Genomic DNA, 25,030 nt, shown 5'->3' on the forward strand with positions numbered 1-25,030 from the left:
ATATTAGTACCAATTAGTACTATATCACAGATACATCCTATAGCTACTGTATTACAATGGTTAACCCCAATTATTACTATATCACAGATACATCCTATAGCTACTGTATTACAATGGTTAACCCCAATTATTACTATATCACAGATACATCCTATAGCTACTGTATTACAATGGTTAACCCCAATTATTACTATATCACAGATACATCCTATAGCTACTGTATTACAATGGTTAACCCCAATTATTACTATATTAGTACCAATTAGTACTATATCACAGATACATCCTATAGCTACTGTATTACAATGGTTAACCCCAATTATTACTATATCACAGATACATCCTATAGCTACTGTATTACAATGGTTAACCCCAATTAGTACTATATCACAGATACATCCTATAGCTACTCTATTACAATGGTTAACCCCAATTATTACTATATCACAGATCCATCCTATAGCTACTCTATTACAATGGTTAACCCCAATTATTACTATATCACAGATACATCCTATAGCTACTGTATTACAATGGTTAACCCCAATTATTACTATATCACAGATACATCCTATAGCTACTGTATTACAATCGTTAACCCCAATTATTACTATATCACAGATATATCCTATAGCTACTGTATTACAATGTTTAACCCCAATTAGTACTATATCACAGATACATCCTATAGCTACTGTATTACAATGGTTAACCTCAATTAGTACTATATCACAGATACATCCTATAGCTACTGTATTACAATGGTTAACCCCAATTATTACTATATCACAGATACATCCTATAGCTACTGTATTACAATGGTTAACCCCAATTAGTACTATATTAGTACCAATTAGTACTATATCACAGATACATCCTATAGCTACTGTATTACAATGGTTAACCCCAATTAGTACTATATCACAGATACATCCTATAGCTACTGTATTACAATGGTTAACCCCAATTATTACTATATTAGTACCAATTAGTACTATATCACAGATACATCCTATAGCTACTGTATTACAATGGTTAACCCCAATTAGTACTATATCACAGATACATCCTATAGCTACTGTATTACAATGGTTAACCCCAATTAGTACTATATCACAGATACATCCTATAGCTACTGTATTACAATGGTTAACCCCAATTAGTACTATATTAGTACCAATTAGTACTATATCACAGATACATCCTATAGCTACTGTATTACAATGCTTAACCCCAATTAGTACTATATCACAGATACATCCTATAGCTACTGTATTACAGTCGTTAATCCCAATTATTGCTATATTAGTACCAATTAGTACTATATCACAGATACATCCTATAGCTACTGTATTACAATGATTAACCCCAATTATTACTATATCACAGATACATCCTATAGCTACTGTATTACAATGGTTAACCCCAATTATTACTATATCACAGATACATCCTATAGCTACTGTATTACAATGGTTAACCCCAATTAGTACTATATTAGTACCAATTAGTACTATATCACAGATACATCCTATAGCTACTGTATTACAATGGTTAACCCCAATTATTACTATATCACGGATACATCCTATAGCTACTGTTTTACAATGGTTAACCCCAATTATTACTATATTAGTACCAATTAGTACTATATGACAGATACATCCTATAGCTACTGTATTACAATGGTTAACCCCAATTATTACTATATCACAGATACATCCTATAGCTACTGTATTACAATGGTTAACCCCAATTATTACTATATCACAGATACATCCTATAGCTACTGTATTACAATGGTTAACCCCAATTATTACTATATCACAGATACATCCTATAGCTACTGTATTACAATGGTTAACCCCAATTATTACTATATCACAGATACATCCTATAGCTACTGTATTACAATGGTTAACCCCAATTATTACTATATCACACATACATCCTATAGCTACTGTATTACAATGGTTAACCCCAATTATTACTATATTAGTACCAATTAGTACTATATCACCGATACATCCTATAGCTACTGTATTACAATGGTTAACCCCAATTATTACTATATTAGTACCAATTAGTACTATATCACAGATACATCCTATAGCTACTGTATTACAATGGTTAACCCCAATTAGTACTATATCAAAGATACATCCTATAGCTACTGTATTACAATGGTTAACCTCAATTAGTACTATATCACAGATACATCCTGTAGCTACTGTATTACAATGGTTAACCCCAATTATTACTATATCACAGATACATCCTATAGCTACTGTATTACAATGGTTAACCCCAATTATTACTATATCACAGATACATCCTATAGCTACTGTATTACAATGGTTAACCCCAATTATTACTATATCACAGATACATCCTATAGCTACTGTATTACAATGGTTAACCCCAATTAGTACTATATCACAGATACATCCTATAGCTACTGTATTACAATGGTTAACCTCAATTAGTACTATATCACAGATACATCCTATAGCTACTGTATTACAATGGTTAACCCCAATTATTACTATATCACAGATACATCCTATAGCTACTGTATTACAATGGTTAACCCCAATTAGTACTATATTAGTACCAATTAGTACTGTATCACAGATACATCCTATAGCTACTGTATTACAATGGTTAACCCCAATTAATACTATATCACAGATACATCCTATAGCTACTGTATTACAATGGTTAACCCCAATTATTACTATATTAGTACCAATTAGTACTATATCACAGATACATCCTATAGCTACTGTATTACAATGGTTAACCCCAATTAGTACTATATCACAGATACATCCTATAGCTACTGTATTACAATGGTTAACCCCAATTAGTACTATATCACAGATACATCCTATAGCTACTGTATTACAATGGTTAACCCCAATTAGTACTATATTAGTACCAATTAGTACTATATCACAGATACATCCTATAGCTACTGTATTACAATGCTTAACCCCAATTAGTACTATATCACAGATACATCCTATAGCTACTGTATTACAGTCGGTAATCCCAATTATTGCTATATTAGTACCAATTAGTACTATATCACAGATACATCCTATAGCTACTGTATTACAATGGTTAACCCCAATTATTACTATATCACAGATACATCCTATAGCTACTGTATTACAATGGTTAACCCCAATTAGTACTATATTAGTACCAATTAGTACTATATCACAGATACATCCTATAGCTACTGTATTACAATGGTTAACCCCAATTATTACTATATCACGGATACATCCTATAGCTACTGTATTACAATGGTTAACCCCAATTATTACTATATTAGTACCAATTAGTACTATATCACAGATACATCCTATAGCTACTGTATTACAATGGTTAACCCCAATTATTACTATATCACAGATACATCCTATAGCTACTGTATTACAATGGTTAACCCCAATTATTACTATATCACAGATACATCCTATAGCTACTGTATTACAATGGTTAACCCCAATTATTACTATATCACAGATACATCCTATAGCTACTGTATTACAATGGTTAACCCCAATTATTACTATATCACAGAAACATTCTATAGCTACTGTATTACAATGGTTAACCCCAATTATTACTATATCACAGATACATCCTATAGCTACTGTATTACAATGGTTAACCCCAATTATTACTATATCACAGATACATCCTATAGCTACTGTATTACAATGGTTAACCCCAATTAGTACTATATCACAGATACATCCTATAGCTACTGTATTACAATGGTTAACCCCAATTATTACTATATCACAGATACATCCTATAGCTACTGTATTACAATGGTTAACCCCAATTATTACTATATCACAGATACATCCTATAGCTACTGTATTACAATGGTTAACCCCAATTATTACTATATCACAGATACATCCTATAGCTACTGTATTACAATGGTTAACCCCAATTATTACTATATCACAGATACATCCTATAGCTACTGTATTACAATGGTTAACCCCAATTATTACTATATCACAGATACATCCTATAGCTACTGTATTACAATGGTTAACCCCAATTATTACTATATCACAGATACATCCTATAGCTACTGTATTACAATGGTTAACCCCAATTATTACTATATCACAGTTACATCCTATAGCTACTGTATTACAATGGTTAACCCCAATTATTACTATATTAGTACCAATTAGTACTATATCACAGATACATCCTATAGCTACTGTATTACAATGGTTAACCCCAATTATTACTATATTAGTACCTATTAGTACTATATCACAGATACATCCTATAGCTACTGTATTACAATGGTTAACCCCAATTAGTACTATATCACAGATACATCCTATAGCTACTGTATTACAATGGTTAACCTCAATTAGTACTATATCACAGATACATCCTATAGCTACTGTATTACAATGGTTAACCCCAATTATTACTATATCACAGATACATCCTATAGCTACTGTATTACAATGGTTAACCCCAATTATTACTATATCACAGATACATCCTATAGCTACTGTATTACAATGGTTAACCCCAATTATTACTATATCACAGATACATCCTATGGCTACTGTATTACAATGGTTAACCCCAATTATTACTATATCACAGATACATCCTATAGCTACTGTATTACAATGGTTAACCCCAATTAGTACTATATCACAGATACATCCTATAGCTACTGTATTACAATGGTTAACCCCAATTATTACTATATCACAGATACATCCTATAGCTACTGTATTACAATCGTTAACCCCAATTAGTACTATATCACAGATACATCCTATAGCTACTGTATTACAATGGTTAACCCCAATTATTACTATATCACAGATACATCCTATAGCTACTGTATTACAATGGTTAACCCCAATTAGTACTATATCACAGATACATCCTATAGCTACTGTATTACAATGGTTAACCCCAATTATTACTATATCACAGATACATCCTATAGCTACTGTATTACAATGGTTAACCCCAATTAGTACTATATCACACATACATCCTATAGCTACTGTATTACAATGGTTAACCCCAATTATTACTATATCACAGATACATCCTATAGCTACTGTATTACAATGGTTAACCCCAATTATTACTATATTAGTACCAATTAGTACTATATCACAGATACATCCTATAGCTACTGTATTACAATGGTTAACCCCATTTATTACTATATTAGTACCAATTAGTACTATATCACAGATACATCCTATAGCTACTGTATTACAATGGTTAACCCCAATTAGTACTATATCACAGATACATCCTATAGCTACTGTATTACAATGGTTAACCTCAATTAATACTATATCAGAGATACATCCTATAGCTACTGTATTACAATGGTTAACCCCAATTATTACTATATCACAGATACATCCTATAGCTACTGTATTACAATGGTTAACCCCAATTATTACTATATCACAGATACATCCTATAGCTACTGTATTACAATGGTTGACCCCAATTATTACTATATCACAGATACATCCTATAGCTACTGTATTACAATGGTTAACCCCAATTATTACTATATCACAGATACATCCTATAGCTACTGTATTACAATGGTTAACCCCAATTATTACTATATCACAGATACATCCTATAGCTACTGTATTACAATGGTTAACCCCAATTATTACTATATCACAGATACATCCTATAGCTACTGTATTACAATGGTTAACCCCAATTATTACTATATCACAGATACATCCTATAGCTACTGTATTACAATGGTTAACCCCAATTAGTACTATATCACAGATACATCCTATAGCTACTGTATTACAATGGTTAACCCCAATTATTACTATATCACAGATACATCCTATAGCTACTGTATTACAATGGTTAACCCCAATTATTACTATAATCACAGATACATCCTATAGCTACTGTATTACAATGGTTAACCCCAATTAGTACTATATCACAGATACATCCTATAGCTACTGTATTACAATGGTTAACCCCAATTAGTACTATATTAGTACCAATTAGTACTATATCACAGATACATCCTAGAGCTACTGTATTACAATGGTTAACCCCAATTATTACTATATTAGTACCAATTAGTACTATATCACAGATACATCCTATAGCTACTGTATTACAATGGTTAACCCCAATTATTACTATATTAGTACCAATTAGTACTATATCACAGATACATCCTATAGATACTGTATTACAATCGTTAACCCCAATTAGTACTATATTAGTACCAATTAGTACTATATCACAGATACATCCTATAGCTACTGTATTACAATCGTTAACCCCAATTATTACTATATTAGTACCAATTAGTACTATATCACAGATACATCCTATAGCTACTGTATTACAATGTTTAACCCCAATTATTACTATATTAGTACCAATTAGTACTATATCACAGATACATCCTATAGCTACTGTATTACAATGGTTAACCCCAATTATTACTATATTAGTACCAATTAGTACTATATCACAGATACATCCTATAGCTACTGTATTACAATGGTTAACCCCAATTATTACTATATCACAGATACATCCTATAGCTACTGTATTACAATCGTTAACCCCAATTAGTACTATATCACAGATACATCCTATAGCTACTGTATTACAATGGTTAACCCCAATTATTACTATATCACAGATACATCCTATAGCTACTGTATTACAATCGTTAACCCCAATTAGTACTATATCACAGATACATCCTATAGCTACTGTATTACAATGGTTAACCTCAATTAGTACTATATTAGTACCAATTAGTACTATATCACAGTTACATCCTATAGCCACTGTATTACAATCGTTAACCCCAATTATTACTATATTAGTACCATATCACAGATACATCCTATAGCTACTGTATTACAATCGTTAACCCCAATTAGTCTGTTCAAGACAAATGCCCAAAATGGTGCAATTCCCCTTGGATCGTACATCACCAAGTCTCTGAATAACTTTGCATGGGGGTGGACACTCCACCAACGGCCCTCCTTCCTGTGTCTTGAGTGGTTGACTACTTCACTCCGGCTGCAACCCCAACCGTTGATTGATCAAAGTAACTTCAAATATTCAATTCAGGCTTAATACAGGTTTTCTTAAAATCAAGAACAAAGCAGAAATAAAATGCAAAAATACAAAATTGCAAAAATTACTGGCTGCAGGCCCCAGGCCTACAGAGCCTATAGTTTCCCCTTGCTTTATCCATGGCAACACCTCGGCCAACCAACCTGCCAACCAATCAGAGCATTTTTCTCATGCAATATAAATTGTTGTGATTGTTTGAAATTTGGCATTCTTGCATTTGTGCTGACTAGTACAAGATGAAAACCTTCAGTAACATGTCTCTCTTTTCAGCAATTTTGAAGTTCTGTACTACCAAGCAAAAGATGATTGTGGTTGTTGGAGGTCAGTCATCTCAGCTCCAGGACATCACTACAGGAGTTCCTCAGGGTAATGTCCTCGACCCAACCATCTTCAGCTGCTTCATCAATGACCTTCCTTCCATCATAAGGTCAGGAGTGGGGGTGTTCGCTGATTATTGCACAATGTTCAGCACCATTCACGACTCCTCAGATACTGAAGCAGTCCATGTCCAAATGCAGCAACACCTGGACAATATCCAGGCTTAGGCTGATAAGTGACAATTAACATCTGAAATCATAGAAAGCTTACGACACAGAAAAAGGCCACATCGTGTCTCAGCTAGCTGAAAATCAGGATCAGTTACGTAGCTGTGCAAGTTACAGCACTTGAGGAGCATATCCAGACACATTGTTTCAACCAGAGTGGGAGGAGGGCACAGCTTATCTAGTCCCAGTACTCCACAGGTCGTACCGTTAGTTTAAATGTTTAATTCACTGACTAAAGTGGCCTATTTTACTACTGTTACCCAGAATAAAAGTGACTTTAACCAGGCTTCTTTCAATAAACTCAGAATGATTGCTTTATTGTAAAACAAAACTTTTTTAACAAGTTGCAAGAACTGGTTAACACACAATCGTAATCTGAAAGTATAACTACCTATCCCTTTTAAAAATTCCCCAGCGTGTGCGCACTCGCACTCACACACACACACACACACAGGAAGTTTCTGCAGGGATGGACGGTTGAGAAAAACATTATAAGAATAGGATAAAGTTTGCAGGGTTTCGGGGCTGTCGATCTGGTGCCCCCTCATGTGAAGACAGTTGCTGGCCACCATAGTTGTCGGGACACTTGTTCCAAAGGAGCCACGGCATGGATATCCCAGCTTTTCAGGTCCAAATGCAGATAAGTTATATGCAGATGAAGATTCTCTTGCTGTGGGATAATAACCACATGGAATTTCAGGCAAGGCCGGGAGAGAGCCAGTTAGGGCAGTCTTCCTCCTTGGCTTATTCGCCAATAGATTGAGTTACACAAACAAAAACAAAAATACCTGGAAAAACTCAGCAGGCCTGGCAGCATCTGCAGAGAGGAACACAGTTAACATTTCGAGTCCGAATGACCCTTCAACAGAACTAAGTAAAAATAGAAGAGAGGAGAAATATAAGCTGGTTTAAGGGGGGGGTGGGACAAGTAGAGCTGGATAGAGGGTCAGTGATAGGTGGAGATAACCAAAAGATGTCATAGACAAAAGGACAAAGAGGTGTTGAAGGTGGTGATATTATCTAAAGGAATGTGCTAATTAAGGGTAGAAAGCAGGATGAGCAAGTTACAGATAGACCTAGTGGGGGTGGGGTGGGGGGAAGGGATCGAAATAGGCTAAAAGGTAGAGATAAAACAATGGATGGAAATACATTTAAAAATAATGGAAATAGGTGGGAAAAGAAAAATATATATAAATTATTGGAAAAAACAAAAAGGAGGGGGAGAATTGGAAAGGGGGTGGGGATGGAGGAGAGAGTTCATGATCTAAAATTGTTGAACTCAATATTCAGTCTGGAAGGCTGTAAAGTGCCTAGTCGGAAGATGAGCTGCTGTTCCTCCAGTTTGTGTTGAGCTTCACTGGAACAATGCAGCAAGCCAAGGATGGACATGTGGGCATGAGAGCAGGGTGGAGTGTTGAAATGGCAAGCGACAGGGAGGTCTGGGTAATGCTTGCGGACAGATCACAGGTGTTCTGCAAAGCGGTCACCCAGTCTGCGTTTGGTCTCTCCAATGTAGAGGAAACCGCACTGGGAGCAGCGAATGCAGTAGACTAAGTTGAAAGAAGTGCAAGTGAAATGCTGCTTCACTTGAAAGGAGTGTTTGGGCCCTTGGACGGTGAGGAGGAGGGAAGTAAAGGGACAGGTGTTGCACCTTCTGCGGTTGCATGGGAAGGTGCCGTGGGAGGGGGTTGAGGTGTAGGGGGTGATGGAGGAGTGTCATCTTCCGCCTGGGCACTTTACAGCCTTCCGGACTGAATATTGAGTTGAACAATTTTAGATCATGAACTCTCTCCTCCATCCCCACCCCCTTTCTGATCCCCCCTTTTTTTTCCAATAATTTATATAGATTTTTCTTTTCCCACCTATTTCCATTATTTTTAAACGTATTTCCATCCATTGTTTTGTCTCTACCTTTTAGCCATTTCGATCCCCACTAGGTCTATCTGTAACTTGCTCGTCCTGCTTTCTACCCTTAATTAGCACATTCCTTTAGATAATATCACCATCTTCAACACCTCTTTGTCCTTTTGTCTGTGACATCTTTTGGTTATCTCTACCTATCACTGACCCTCTATCCAGCTCTACCTGGCCCTAGATGAGAACAGCTCCAACAACACTCAAAAAGCTCAACCTCAGCCAAGATAGTGCAGATTCCATGATCAGCACTCTATCCACCACCTTCAACATTCACTCCCTCCACCATTGATGCACAGTGATAGTTAGTGTGTATACCATCTACAGGATGACTGCAGCAACCCACCAAGGCTCCTTCAACAGCACCTTCCAAAACTCGCAACCTCTATCTTCTAGAAGGACAAGGGCAGCAGATGCATGGGAACACCTCCACCTGCAAATTCCCCATCAAGCCACATACCATCCTTACTTCAAACAATATTGCTGCTCCTTCACTGTTACTGAGTCTAAAACCTGCAGCTCCCTTCCTAATATGGTGTACCTACACCAGATGGACCGCAGTGGGTTGAAGAAGGCAACTCATCACCATCTTCTCAAGAACATTTCAGGATGACCAAATGTTGACCTTGCCAGAGACACCCGTATCCCAATTTTCCAAACACAGCATTGTTTATTCTTGGTAAAGAAAGGTCAATGAGATGTTGATGTGATTTTTATTGGCAACCTATTTTTATTGCAGAGTTCCGCCCCGGAGAACCCAGTGATATCGCTGTTATTTTATGTCGCCAGTGATGGACAAGGAATACTGCAGCCACATGTTGAGGAGAAAAGCAAGCTAATGGCAGTATCAGGTTCATCAGAGGAGCTGGGAAAATTCAAAATCACCTTCCTGGCACCAACTGCACTAAAATCCAGGAACTATAAATATGCCAGGTGAGATTGTCTCATTATTAAACAACCTTTCTAAAAGCAAGTTGAAAGTCAGCACATATTTACAGAGTTGATCTACATATAGGTATACATTCACACATATATTTACCAAGCTTTTAAACATATTGTTACGATCCCAGCTGATGTTAATACTGGATAAGTCAAATCCTAGAGTGAAACCTGGCTTGATATATGCTAACTTTTTTTGAAACCACGGAGGAAAGTTACTGAACAAGTTCATCGGAGTCTGCTGATGAACTTTTAACACGAAGACTAAAACATTTATGAAACAAGAAAAATGAACTATATTAGAGCTGATGAAAAGGTTGAACTGATCTCAATAGAGACACAAGAAAATTATTCAAATGTTCACTGCTTCTTCACCCTAGCTATATCTTTACAGACACATACAAATATAGAAAGATAAAGCATTTTACCATGTCCAACTTTGTGGTGGCATAGTGGTATTGTCACTGGACAAGTATTCCAGAGACCCAGAGTAATGCTCTGGGTTCAAATCCCATCACAGCAGATGGTTAAACTTGATAAAAATAGTAAAAAATCTGGAATTAGAAGTCTGATGAAGACCACAAAATCATTGCCGATTATCATTAAAAACCCACCTGGTTCTACATGTGAATCCACTTGCAATGTGGTTGGCTCTTTAATGCCCTCTGAACAAGTGCAATTAGGGATAGCTAATAAATGCTGGCCTAGTGACACCTGCATCCCATGAACCAATAAAAAAAACTTATGCTCTAATGTTCAGAGTAAGTATGCAGTACATGTGAACCAACTGATGAACTGTGGATAGACACATCACACTACAAAATAAATGACAGATGTAACCAAAACATATTCTATGGATTTCTCAACACCCCACCCAGATACTTGTCAGACCATAAGCCAGCCGCTCTCTTTGAAACTCTTATCTTTCTCATGAGGGTTTCCAATCTCCACGTTTGAAAGAAATCACCTTGGAAGCCTCTCCAAATGTCGCTCCCGCTCGGACTGTGTAAACAAGAATCCATCTCCAGGGTTTCAATCTCATCTTCCAAGATTCTTTTTCACTGGATTTCCATGTACACTCAAACTTCACCTTCCAAGCACATTTTCAGATCTTTGGCTGTGCCAAGCAGAACACCACTGGTCCAGTAGGCCTGCGATAAGGAGTCACTGACCTTCGGCTGTGCTCTCGAATCTTCTGGGCCTCTCTTAAGACTGCTTCGCTTCAAGTCTGCTCCCTGCAGCTTATTCTTTAACTCAGAACCTATTTTTCTGCTCCTTCCTCTCAACGTTACTTAACAGGACCTGTTTTTGATCTTAGCCCCAGGCAAGGGACAAGGACAGTCTTCTGGGACCTATTTCTGTCCCACTCTTTTGTTTGGGAGGTTCTTGTTGGTTTAGGACCTTCTCCTTGTCCCTATCCCCAAGTCCTGCTCCCTGGATAACTTGTCTCTCATGGCACTCCGGTTCAGGTCACCTGAGCTGCAGTTTCGTGTCATTTGACTTTGCCTCTTTTCATCTGCACACACGCACAGGGCCGGTTCCCAGTCTAAAGACGTAAAAGAAACAAAACTGTACGTGTGCTGGAGTTTTGAGGGCTGGGTGTACATCCACACATATATTTGCAGAGCTGTTGTACATAAGTGTAAATTCACACACAGATTGGCAGAGCAATTGTACATATAGATGACATCAAGATGGTATTTGACCGAGTGTGACATCAAGGAGCCCTAACAAAACTGGAGTAATCGGGATAAACTCTACGCTGGTTGGAGACGTATCCAGCACAAAGGAACATGGTTGTAGTTGTTGGAGGTCAGTCATTTTGTTCCAGGACATCACTGCAGGAGTTCCTCAGAGTAGCGTTCTACCAAACCATCTTTCCATCATAAGGTCAGAAGTGGGGATGTTCCCTGATGATTGCACAATGTTCAGCACCATTCGCAACTCCTCAGATACTGAAGCATGTCCAAATGCAGCAAGACCTGGACAATATCCAGGCTTAGGCTGTCAAGTGGCAAGTAACATTTGCATCAAACAAGTGTCAGGCAATGATCATCTCCAACAAGAGAGAATCTAACCATTGCCCCTTGACATTCAATGGCATTACCATCGCTGAATCCCCCACTATCAACATCTTGGGGGTTACCATTGCCCAGAAACTGAACTGGACTGGCCATATAAATATTGTGGCTACAAGAGCAGGCCAGAGGCTCAGAATCCTGCGACGAGTAAGTCATTTCCTGACTTACCAAAGCCTGTCCACCATCTACAAGGCACAAGTTAGGAGTGTGATGGAATACTCCCCACTTGCCTGGATGAATGCAGCTCCAACAACACTCAAGATACCACCTAGGAGAAAGCAGCCCACTTAATTGGCACCCATTCCAGAAACATTCACTCCCTCTACCACCGATGCACAGTAGCAGCAGTGTGTGTACCATCTACAAGATGCACTGCAGGAACTCCCCAGGGCTCCTTAGACAGCACCTTCCAAATCATGACAGCTGCCACCTAGAAGGACAAGGGCAGCAGATACATGGGAACACCACCACCTGGAAGTCCTCCACCAAGCCACTCACCATCCTGACTTGGATATTGAATATTCCTTCACTGTCGCTGGGTCAAACACCTGGAACTCCCTCCCTAACAGCACTGTGGGTGTACCTACACTGCACGGACAAACTCCTGGATACTCCCTCCCTAACAGCACTGTGGGTGTACCTACACCGCACGGACAAGCTCCTGGAACTCCCTCCCTAACAGCACGGAGGGTGTACCTACACCGCACAGACAAACTCCTGGAACTCCCTCCCTAACAGCACTGAGGGTGTACCTACACAACTGGGACAAACTCCTGGAACTCCCTCCCTAACAGCACTGAGGGTGTACCTACACAACTGGGACAAACTCCTGGAACTCCCTCCCTAACAGCACTGAGGGTGTACCTACACAACTGGGACAAACTCCTGGAACTCCCTCCCTAACAGCACTGAGGGTGTACCTACACCGCACGGATAAACTCCTGGAACTCCCTCCCTAACAGCACTTGTGGGTGTACCTACACCGCACGGACAAACTCCTGGAACTCCCTCCCTAACAGGACTGTGGGTGTACCTACACCACAGGGACAAACTCCTGGAACTCCCTCCCTAACAGCACTGTGGGTGTACCTAGCATGATTACAGCGCAAAAGGAAATGATTTGGTTTGTCGTATCTGCTCTCTGAAGGAGCAATTCACTTAGTGCAATTCTCATGCCTTCTCCCCTTGGTGCTGCACATGCTTTCTTTTCAGATAATTATCCGGTTTCCTTTTGAATGCCTCAAATAAACCTGCCTCCACCACACTCCCAAGCAGTGTATTCGAAATCCCAACCTCTTGCTGCATGACAAAGCTTTTCTTGATGTCACCATTGCTTCTTTAGCCAATTAGCTTAAATTGGTTCTTGATCCTTCCACCAATGGAACAGTTTCTCCCTATCTACTCTGTCTAGACCCCTCATGATTTTGAATATCTCTATCAAATCTCCTCCCTACCTCCACTTCTCCAAGGAGAACAGTCCCAGTGCTCCAACTTTTTTGTATTTATTCTTTCACGGGATATGGGTGTCGTTGGCAGGGCCAGCATATGTTGCCTATCCCTAATTGCCCTTGAACTGAGTGGTTTGGCCATTTCCCTTGAATTTGCCCTTGAACTGAGTGGCCATTTCAGAGGGCAATTAAGAATCAACCACATTGTGGTGGCTCTGGAGTCACATGTTGGTCAGGCCAGGCAAAGATGGCAGATTCCCTTCCCTAAAGGATATTAGTGAACCAGTTTCATGGTCACCATTACTGAGACTAGTTTATATTCCAGATGTATAACTTGAATTTAAATTGCACCAGCTGCTTTGGTGGGATTTGAGCCCATGCCCCAAGTGTATTAGAGTGGCCTCTGGATTACTGGTCTAGAGACATTACCCCTGCACCCATTATACCCCCCAGTCTATCTACGTAACTGAAGTTCCTCATCTCTGGAACCATTCTCATAGGAGCATAGGAACAGGAGAAGGCCATTCAGCCCGTCGAGCATGCTCCTCCATTCAATACAATCGTGGCTGTTTGAACACTTCAATGCCTTTTACCTACACTATCCCCATAACCCTTTACGTTATTGTTAATCAGCAATCTATCAATCTCTACCTTAAACATACTCAGTGATTGCTTCCATGGCCCTCTGGGGTAGAGTGAATCATGAACCTTTTCTGCACTCTCACTAATGCCTTCACACCCCTCCTAAAGTGTGATGCCTAGAATTAGACATAATGCTCCAGTTGAGGCCAAACCAGTATTTTATACAATTTAGCATAACCTCCATACTTTTGTGTTCTATGCCCCTATTAATAAAGCCCAGGATGCTGTATACTTTATTAGCTGCCCCTTACTTTATATTGTCTCTCCATGATCTTCCTATCAAAATGAATCACTTCACATTTCTCTTCATTAAATTTTATCTGCCACTTGTCCGCCCATTGTATCAACCTGTCTATTTCCTTTTGAAGTTCTACAATGTCCTCCTCACAGTTATTTCTGAGTTTCGTATCGTCCGCAAATTTTAAAATTGTACCCTGTACATCAAGGTATAGATCATTAATATATCTTAAGGAGGGCAGGGGACCTAACACCGCCCCCTGGGAACTCCACTGGAAGCATTCCTCCAGTTCAAAACACAACAGTTAACCAGTACTCACTATTAATTAAAAATAGAATGTGCTGGAAAAACTCAGCCGGTCTGGCATCTGTGGAGAGAGAAGCAGAGCTAATGTTTCGAGTCAAATATGATTTTTCCAGTTTCTCCATCTCCGTCGCATCGGTTCTGATGTCGCGAACTTTCACAACAGCGCTCCTGACATGTCTTCCTTTTTTCCTCAACCAAGGATTGCCCCCTCCCCCACTGAATTGGAAAATCACAATGTGACCTCCTTTACACTGGGGAGACTGGGTGACCACTTTGCAGAATACCTTCACTCAGTCCGCAAGCATTTTTCTGACTTCCTGGTTGCTTGCCATTTTAATTCACCACCTTGCTCTGAAACTCACGTTTCACAGAATCACAGTGCAGAAGAGGCCCTTTGGCCCATTGAGTCTACACTGACACGTGAGAAACACCTGACCTACCTACCTAATCCCATTTAGAACAATGAACAAAGAAAAGTACAGCACAGGAACAGGCCCTTCGGCCCTCCAAGCCTGCGCCGATCATATTACCCGTCAACTAAAACATTTTGCACTTCTGGGGTCCGTATCCCTCTATTCCCATCCTATTCATGTATTTGTCAAGCTGACTTTTAAACACCACTATCATATCTGCTTCCACCACCTCCTCTGGCAGTGAATTCCAGATACTCACTACCCTCTGCGTAAAAAAACTTGCCCTACACATCTCCTCTATAGTTTTCTCCTCTCACCTTAAATCTATGTCCCCTAGTAATTGACTCTTCCACCCTGGGAAAAAGCTTCTGACTATTTACTCTGTCCATGCCACTCATAATTTTGTAAACTTCTATCAAGTCACCCCTCAATCTCTGTCGCTCTAGTGAGAACAATCCGAGTTTCTCCAACCTCTCCTCATAGCCAATAACCTTCAGACCAGGCAGCATCCTGGTAAACCTCCTCTGCACCCTCTCCAACGCCTCCATATCCTTCTGATAATGTGGTGACCAGAATTGCACGCAATATTCCAAGTGTGGCCTAACCAAGGTTCTATACAGCTGCAGCATGACTTCCCAGCTTTTATACTCAATACCCGTGCCAATGAAGGCAAGCATGCCTTTTGCCTTCCTGACTACCTTATCCACCTGCGTTGCCACTTTCAGTGACCTGTGGACCTGTACAGCCAGATCCCTCTGCCCGTCAATGCACCTAAGGGTTCTGCCATTTACTGTATAATTCCTATCTGTATTAGACCTTCCAAAATGCATTATCTCGCATTTGTCCGGATTAAACACACCATCTGCCATTTCTCCGCCCAAGTCTCCAACCGATCTATATCCCATTGTATCCTTTGACAATCCGCTTCACTATCTGCAACTCCTCCAACCTTAGTGTCGTCTGCAAACTTACTAATTAGCCCAGTTAATTTTCCTCCAAATCATTTATGTATACTACAAACAGCAAAGGTCCCAGCACTGATCCCTGCGGAACACCACTAGTCACAGCTCTCCATTCAGAAAAGCACCCTTCCACTGCTACCCTCTGTCTTCTATGACCAAGCCAATTCTGTATCCATCTTGCCAGCTCACCTCTGATCCCGTGCGACTTTACCTTCTGTACCAGTCTGCCATGGGGGACCTTGTCAAAGGCCTTACTGAAATCCATGTATATAACATCCACTGCCCTTCCATCGTCGATCATCTTTGTCACTTCCTCGAAAAACTCGATCAAGTTAGTAAGACACGACCTCCCCTTCACCAAACCATGCTGCCTCTCACTAATACGCCCATTTGCTTCCAAATGGTAGTAAATCCTGTCACAAAGAATCTTCTCCAATAATTTCCCTACCACTGACGTAAGGCTCACCGGCCTGTAATTTCCTGGATTATCCCTGCTACCCTTCTTAAACAATGGAATAACATTGGCCATTCTCCAGTCTTCTGCGACCTCACCCATAGCCAGTGAGGATACAAAGATTTCTGTCAAGGCCCCAGCAATCTCCTCCCTTGCCTCCCTCAGTACTCTGGGGTGGATCCCATCTGGCCCTGGGCACTTATCCATCTTAATATTCTTCAAGACGCCTAACAACTCCTCTTTTTTGATCTCAACATGATCCAGGCTATCTGCACACTCTTCTCTAGACAAACCTTCTGCTAAGTCCTTCTCTTTGGTGAATACTGATGAGAAGTATTCATTTAGTATCTCTCCCATTTCTTCTGGCTCCACACACACATTCCCACCTCTGTCCCTGAGTGGGCCCAGCCTTTCCCTGGCTACCATCTTGCTTTTTACATATGTATAACAGGCCTTGGGATTTTCCTTAACCCTGGTTGCCAGTGACTTTTCATGACCCCTTTTAGCCCTCCTGACTCCTTGCTTAAGTTTCTTCCTACGTTGTTTTACTCTTTCAAACTCAATAAAAGTTTGCTCAGGCTGTTTTCTCATATTCCTAATTTCTGCCTGTAAGCTTCAGGAACCAACTCGTATGCACTCAAAATAGCCTTTTTCACCACATCATAATTCACCGACATTTCTTCTGACAGCGAAGCATAAACCTCATGCTCTTATCCACCAACCTGGATTGTATTGTAACAACAATGTCTAGTTTTTCTGTGGCTATTTCATTTGTTTAGCTACCTTCTCAAATGAAATAAAAAATGCCTCCACATCTCTTCCCTCAAATTTTGGAAGAGCTTGTACAAGTTTAAACATCACCAAGGGTTCTGGTCTGGAAATAAGTTCTTCCTCACTTACTGGCACCTTTTTTTAACTACCTGCATTTTAAACTGGAATTCTCTTTTTTGCTTTCCTCCTTTTCTAACTTGGCCATTTCTAATCCTCTTTCTGGATTTCCTTCTCTTTTCTGCCTGTTCCCTTTGATATGTTCTCCCTTTTTCTTTTTCTTCTGCTCCTAGCTCGAGTTTTTTTTTCATTTCCTTTATTTGTTCGAATTCAAGCCTCTTCATTTCTAACTGAAATCTCACTACCTCCAGCTGTGACTAACTAGTGGTCGGATATCACTTGAAACTTTAAGTGCTATACCGTACCTTCAATTATATCTACTTTCTTAGCCCCTGCAGGTAACTTCAATTGTAATTTATCCGCCAATTCCAGTAACAACTTTAGTTACATTTTGTAAACCAATCAAAGTTATAACTTCAACTCCCAGACAAGACTGACCAATTGCCAAAGTCATGTTGCAGCCTCACCACTACAAAAAATCTCAAACCAACTCCTGAGTTCAAGGTGCTTTTTGTACTCATAACCTTAACATTTGCCTTAACTCCAACCCAATCAAGGAATTTCAAATATATCATGAACGAGTCCCCAATTTTTGTCATGACACAGGCGATGGTAAATGCTGAGTTGTTCAAATGCCAAAGGGAAACTTGAAACAACTGCCACAACTTTTGCAATTCCGATAAATTTTGAGATGTGTGCCTTGAATTCAGTAGTAATAAGACCACCAAGTCTTATAGGTTTTACAAAACTAGATTAACATTTATTAAGAAGAGAAATTATTTTTAAATACATATATAGATATACAAATTACTACTATAATGACTTCTAAATTCCCCTATCAATCTAACTCCCAGTTACACTTTCTTTAAGGCAACAGTGAGACACACACATTTTAAAAGAGCCAGGCAAAGAAACATGATACCCTGAACAAGTTGAATTCAAAGTGAGTTTTCTTAACTTCAGTCCTTTGAAGACAGCAGCTTGAGGCAAAGATGCTGAAGGCTTCTCACACTTGAAAGATCTTAAAATACCTTCCCTTACAAATAGTCTTCTCTCCTTTATCTTCCTGATATTAAACCCTCTCATAGCACTGTTTTACCAGTAATCTTTGGGAAAAATAAGCACACAGTTTCTAAACTTCACCTGGTTAGGTGACACATTTCAGCCTTCCTTTGAAAACAATCTACTCTGGCTTATTTAAAAATGCATCTGTTCCCTTGACACCTATATTTCTAAACTTCCCAATGCTTGCCTAATTAACGTTTTAAGCTTAACTTCTCTTCTTACATCAAAGCACCCTGACTAATTCAATTAAGCCTCACATACACACACAGACATCCCATTCTTACAGTATTTTACAATAAATTCTAATAGCATTATGAAAATTATGATATTTTCCTGACAGGAGGCTGAGATGGATCATCTTCTCGGCACTTCTGGCTGAAGATTGTAGCAAATGCTACAACTTCATCTTTTGCACTGATGTGCTGGGCTCCTTCATCATTGAGGATGGGGATATTTGTGGAGCCTCCTCCAGTGAGTTGTTTAATTGTCCATCACCATTCACAGCTGGATGTGGCAGGATTGCAGAGCTTAGGTCTGGTCCATTGGTTGTGGGATCACTTAGCCCTGTCTATCACTTGCTGCTTCTGCTGTTTGGCAAGTAGTGTTATAGCTTCACCAGGTAGACACCTCGTTTTTTGGTATGCCTGGTGCTGCTCCTGGCATGCCCTCCTGCACTCCTCATTGAACCAGGGTTGGTCCCCTGGCTTGATGATATGCTGGGCCATGAGGTTTCAGATTCTGCTGCTGCTGATGGCCCACAGCACCTCATGGATGCCCAGTCTTGAACTAGATCTATTTGAAATCTATCCCATTTAGCATGGTGGTTCTACCATACAACAGGATGGAGGGTATCCTCAATGTGTAGGCGAGCTTTGTCTCCACAACGACTGTGCGGTGGTCACTCCTACTAACACTGTCATGTCTGGGTGGGGGACTTCAATGTACATCACCAAGAGTGGCTCAATAGCACCACTACTGACCGAGCTGGCCGAGTCATAAAAGGCATAGCTGCTAGACTGAGCCTGCGGCTGGTTGTGAGGGAATCTACAAGACATACTTGGGTTGCTTAGTCAAAATCCTCGAACTCCCTCCCTAACAGCACTGTGGGTGTGAGAGAAGTTTTTTCCCTCAGAAGCTTGTGAGTCTTTGAAACTCACTTCCTCAAAAGGTGGTGGGAGCAGAGTCTTCGAATATTTTTAAGGCAGAGCTAGATAGATTCTTGATTAACAATGGGGTGAAAGATTATTGAGGGTTGGCAAGAATGTGGGGTTGATGTAACAATCAGATCAGCCATGATCTTATTGAATGGTGGAGCAGGCTCGAGGGGCCCTGTGGCCTACTCTTGCTTCTAATTTGTATGTTCATATATACGTACACCATATGGACTGCAGTAGTTCAAGAAGGCAGCTCATCATCACCTTCTCAAGGGCAATTAGGGGTGGGCAATAAATGCCTAGCCAGCAACGCCCACATCCCTTGAATGAATAAAAAAAAAATGCCGAAATATACAAGATATAGGAGCAGGAGTAGACCACACAGCCTGTCAAGGTTGCTACACCATAGAATACGATCATGGCTGATCTTGGCTTCAACTCCATTTCCCCGCCCGCTGTACATATCCCTTAATTACCCGTGAAAACAAAAATCAGTCTATCCCAGCCTTAACTGTATTCAACGATAGAGCTTCCACAACCCTCTAGAGTAGAAAATTCCAAAGATTTACAACCCTTTTGGTGAAGTAATTTCTCTTCGTCTCAGTCCTAAATGATCGGTGCCTAAGCTTGAGACTGTGCCCTGCGTTTTACATTCCCTGACCATCAGAAACAATCTCCCAAGTCTACCCTATCAAGCCCCTTCAGAATCTTAAAAATTTCAATGAAATCTCTTCTCATTTGTCTAAACTCCAGAGAATATATGTCTGATTTACTCATCCTCTCATCACAGGACAACCCCTTTCCTCATCCCAGAAACCAATTTAGTGAACCTTCACTGTACCTTCTCCAATGCAAGTATATCCTTCCTTAAGTATGGAGTCCAAAACTGCACAATGTATTCCAGATGTGGTTTCACTGAAACCCTGTACAACTGTAGCAAGACTTCTTATTTATTGAACTTCAATCCCCTTGCAATAAAGGCCAACATGCCACTTGTATTCCTACTTGCTTGCTGCACCTGCATGCTAACTTTCTGCATTCCTTGTACAAGTACACCCAATTGCCTTTGAACATGAACACTTACAAGTTTCACACTTTCTATCCAGAAATATTTAGAATCCAGGGCTGCCCATCTTTGAGCCAGATCTCTGTTAACGCCACAATGTCATATTTCCACATGGCTTTCTGCACCTACAGCTGGCCAATCTTATTTACCACACTCTACACATTCGCATACATGCCTAGTAGCCCTAATTTAGACTTTATTATCTTCCCCCTTAGTCTGAACCCATCTAACACCATACTATTTCCTACTTCAGGTTATCTCTCTCCCAGTATTCTCTGCACCTTGGTATTCCTCCCTAGTATTACCCCTGTTCCCAAACCACTGCCAAGTGTTATAATCCTCATAGAGACCGATAACTCTTAAAAAAAGAATTTTGAACTTCCAATTAATAGCTGAAAGAATGACACACCAAGGTTTCAGGTTTAAAACTCTAACTGAAACATAAGGAATATTCCCCTTTTCTACTTATCACCCATTGAACTCTCCATAGAATTACAGTCTCTTTCGCAAGCACTCCACAGTTACTTCCTGCTTCCAGTGCGTTCCCATGCTACCTTTTCACCGAATAGTAACCATCTCCAGGCACTTTCCTCAATTTTCAAGAATTTCTTAAATCCACCAGCATCTGTAAAGCCAGTTTTGATGATTCTTCTTGCTCTGTCCATGCCAAGACATATTTCCTGGAATCTGTCGAAAACTTCAGGATACTTCTGTAGACCCTCTTCCTCCCTCACCCAACTATGGTAACTTGCAAAGCCAAATGGCCTCTGATCTCACAGAACTGCTGTCTGTTTGTAATATTCATTGATTTATAGGGAAGAATGTAACCTGATCTCAAAAATGGCTTCCTTTGGCATCTTCCAATGAAACATGAAGCACATTAGACTTTCATATTAAAAATGCAAATTTGCTGTCATTGATCCCAACTCCCCTTCATCTTATCAGTAAATTGGCTATTTATAGCATAACTCTTTAATTTCTGGTACCTTCAACACCTTTTGGGGATTTTGGGAGATTTAGGGTCTACGCATTGCAAAGCCTGAGAGTGTTGTCATTGTCTCCATGTATCATCTTCTCAGTGAAACAATCTAAGCCTCTCACAATCAAACCATCAAGGCAGACTGAAGAACAGATTTCGTGAACCTTTTCATGTACCCTGAATTTAAAGATTCAGTCCCAAGATATAATAGTCTAATAAATCTCATAAGTGTAAGGCAAGTTAGTTAACACCCCCCCCCAACCCCACCAACAGTGGAAGGAGCAAATCATCCCGCCAGGAAATTTATTCCAACTCTGTTTAAATGCAACATGTCCATCCTATACAGGTCCCATCTCTCCCAGAAGTGGTCCTATTGTCCCAGGAATCTAAAGCCCTCCCCCCTGTACCATACTCCCAGCAACACATTTATCTGCTTTATCCTCCCATTTCTATACACACTTGTGCATGTTACAAGGAGCAATCTGGAGATGACTACTTTTGACATCCTGTTTGCTAATTCCCTACCTATCTCCCTAAATTCTGACTGCAGGACCACATCCCTCTTTCTACCTATGTCGTTGGCACCGATGTGGACCAAGACTGCCAGCTGTTCACCCTCCCCCTCAGAGTGACATCCTTGACCCTGGCACCAGGGAGGCAACACACCATCCTGGATTCATGTCTGCAGCCACTGAAATGCCTAACTGTTGAATCGCCTATCCCTATTGCTCTTCCTGTCTTCTTACATGCCCCCTCCCCTGCCCCTGTATAAAGCTGAGCCACCCATGGTGCATGGACTTGCCACTGGCTACACTCCCTAGATTAGAAAACACTTTCATCAGTATTCAGAACTGCATCTGGTTTCAGAGTGCTTGGTGGTCACACATTCCCTTCCTCCCCACATAGTCTCAAATTGCAGGGAGACCTTTGTTACAATCCCACCTCACCTTAGTTAAATCTGGCTTGATAGATCCCAACCATTTTTAAGAAACTGTGGAGGGCAGCTACTGAATAAATCCACAGGATTCTGCTGATGCACTTTTAACACACAGAATAAAACATTTATTAACAAGAAAAATGAACTATATTACATTGGACACAATGGTTGGAAAGATTTCAATACAACACCATTAAATGGGTCAAATCACACTATTCCTTCACGCCAACTATACCTTTACAGATACATACAACTTCATAAAAATAACCCAATTTACAATATCTATCTCATACTCTGCTATTCAGGGTAAGTATGCGAACTGGGGTCGGCCACATCACACCCTAATATGAGTGATAGATGCTGCCAAAGCAGACTCCATAGATTTCTCCTCAACCCCTGCAGACGCTTGTTACACCACACTTGTGAGCCAACCAGTTTCACTGAAACTCTGTCTTTCTCATGAGGGCAGCCAATCTCCACGCTCAAAGAACTTGCCTTGGAATTCTCTCCTGAATGTTGCTTCCACTCGGACACTTTCATTGAGGATCCACCTCCAGGGTTTTAGTCTCTCCTTCGAATGTTCCTTTCCCCTGGATCTCCACGTACATTCAAACTTCACCTCCCAAGCACTCTTGCAGACATTCAGCTGTGCCAAGCAGAACACTACTGCTCCAAAGGCCTGCAGTAAGGAGTCACCAACCTTGGGCTGCCTCCCTAGATCTTCTGACTTATCTGAAATCCACTTTGCTTCAAGTCTGCTCCCTGCAACTTTCTCTTTAACCCGGAGCCAATTGCTCTGCTCTTTGATTTTAACTTTACTCAACAGGACCAGTTTCAGATTCCTGACCTTGTCCCTTGGACTTCCTCCTGGGACCTTATTCTGTCCCACTCCCTGGTTTGGGACCTTCTCCTTCTCCCCCTCTCATGTCCTGCTCCTTGGAGCACCATCTCTGGAATGTTGCTCCTCTTCAGGTCACCTGACCTCCAGTTTCACACTGTTTCACTTTTCTTCTTTTTTCCCTTCTGCTCAGGCACGCAGGACCAGTTCACAATCTGCAGAGCTAAAGAAACATGTGCATACGACTAGTTCCCATCCTAAAGACCTGAAAAATGACCAACTGTGCACATACGGTCATTCTCCGCCAGCGCATGTGCAGAAAACCCCAAAACCAAAAGAAACACGAAGTGTACGTGTGTGGCCTTTCTACACTGGCACATGCACAGAAATCCTGAGGCCTGCTGGGAACTGGATTTTCCAGCCTCTGAACTCCAATCTCCAATGTAAACTTTAGGTAAGTTTTTTATTGCCTTTTTTCTGAGGTCTGTTACACACTGCCCCTCGGAAGAAATAAAGTTTCACATAGGAGCAGTGGTAGCCCATTCAGCCCATCGAGCCTGATCCGCCATTCAATATGATCATGACTGATCCACTTCAATGCCTTTTTCCCATACTATCCCCATATCCCTTTACATCATTGGTTACATCATTGGCATTTAGAAATCTGCCTATCTTTGTTTTAAACATACTCAATGACTCGGCTTCCACTGCCCTTTGGGGTAGAGAATTCCAAAGATTCACAGTCTTCGCAGAAAGAAAAAATCTCCTCATCTTGGTCCTAAGTGGCTTCCCCCTTATTTTGAAAGTGTCCCCTGGTTCTAGACTCCCCAACCAGGAGAAATGTCTTACCTGCATCTACCCTGCCAATCCCTTTCAGTATTTTGTAGGCTTCAATTAAGACACCTCTCATTCTTCAGAGCTCTAGAGAATACAGGCCCCATTTCCCCAATCTCTCTTCATAGGACATCCAGCCATCCCAGGA

The 25,030-nt window shown here is 40.3% G+C and overlaps 1 protein-coding gene across 1 annotated transcript in view; it reads left to right on the plus strand.

Moving 5' to 3' along the window:
• The window catches only part of mogs (mannosyl-oligosaccharide glucosidase), a 148,368-nt gene that overhangs the window by 112,336 nt on the left and 11,002 nt on the right, over window positions 1-25,030 (plus strand). Inside the window, exon 4 of the mRNA XM_041196154.1 lies at window positions 10,378-10,571. Within this exon, the coding sequence (XP_041052088.1) occupies window positions 10,378-10,571 (194 nt within the window). The remainder of the gene's footprint in view (window positions 1-10,377; window positions 10,572-25,030) is intronic.

Source organism: Carcharodon carcharias, chromosome 1 (genome assembly GCF_017639515.1).
Source record: "Carcharodon carcharias isolate sCarCar2 chromosome 1, sCarCar2.pri, whole genome shotgun sequence".
NCBI classification, from domain to species: Eukaryota; Metazoa; Chordata; class Chondrichthyes; order Lamniformes; family Lamnidae; genus Carcharodon; species Carcharodon carcharias.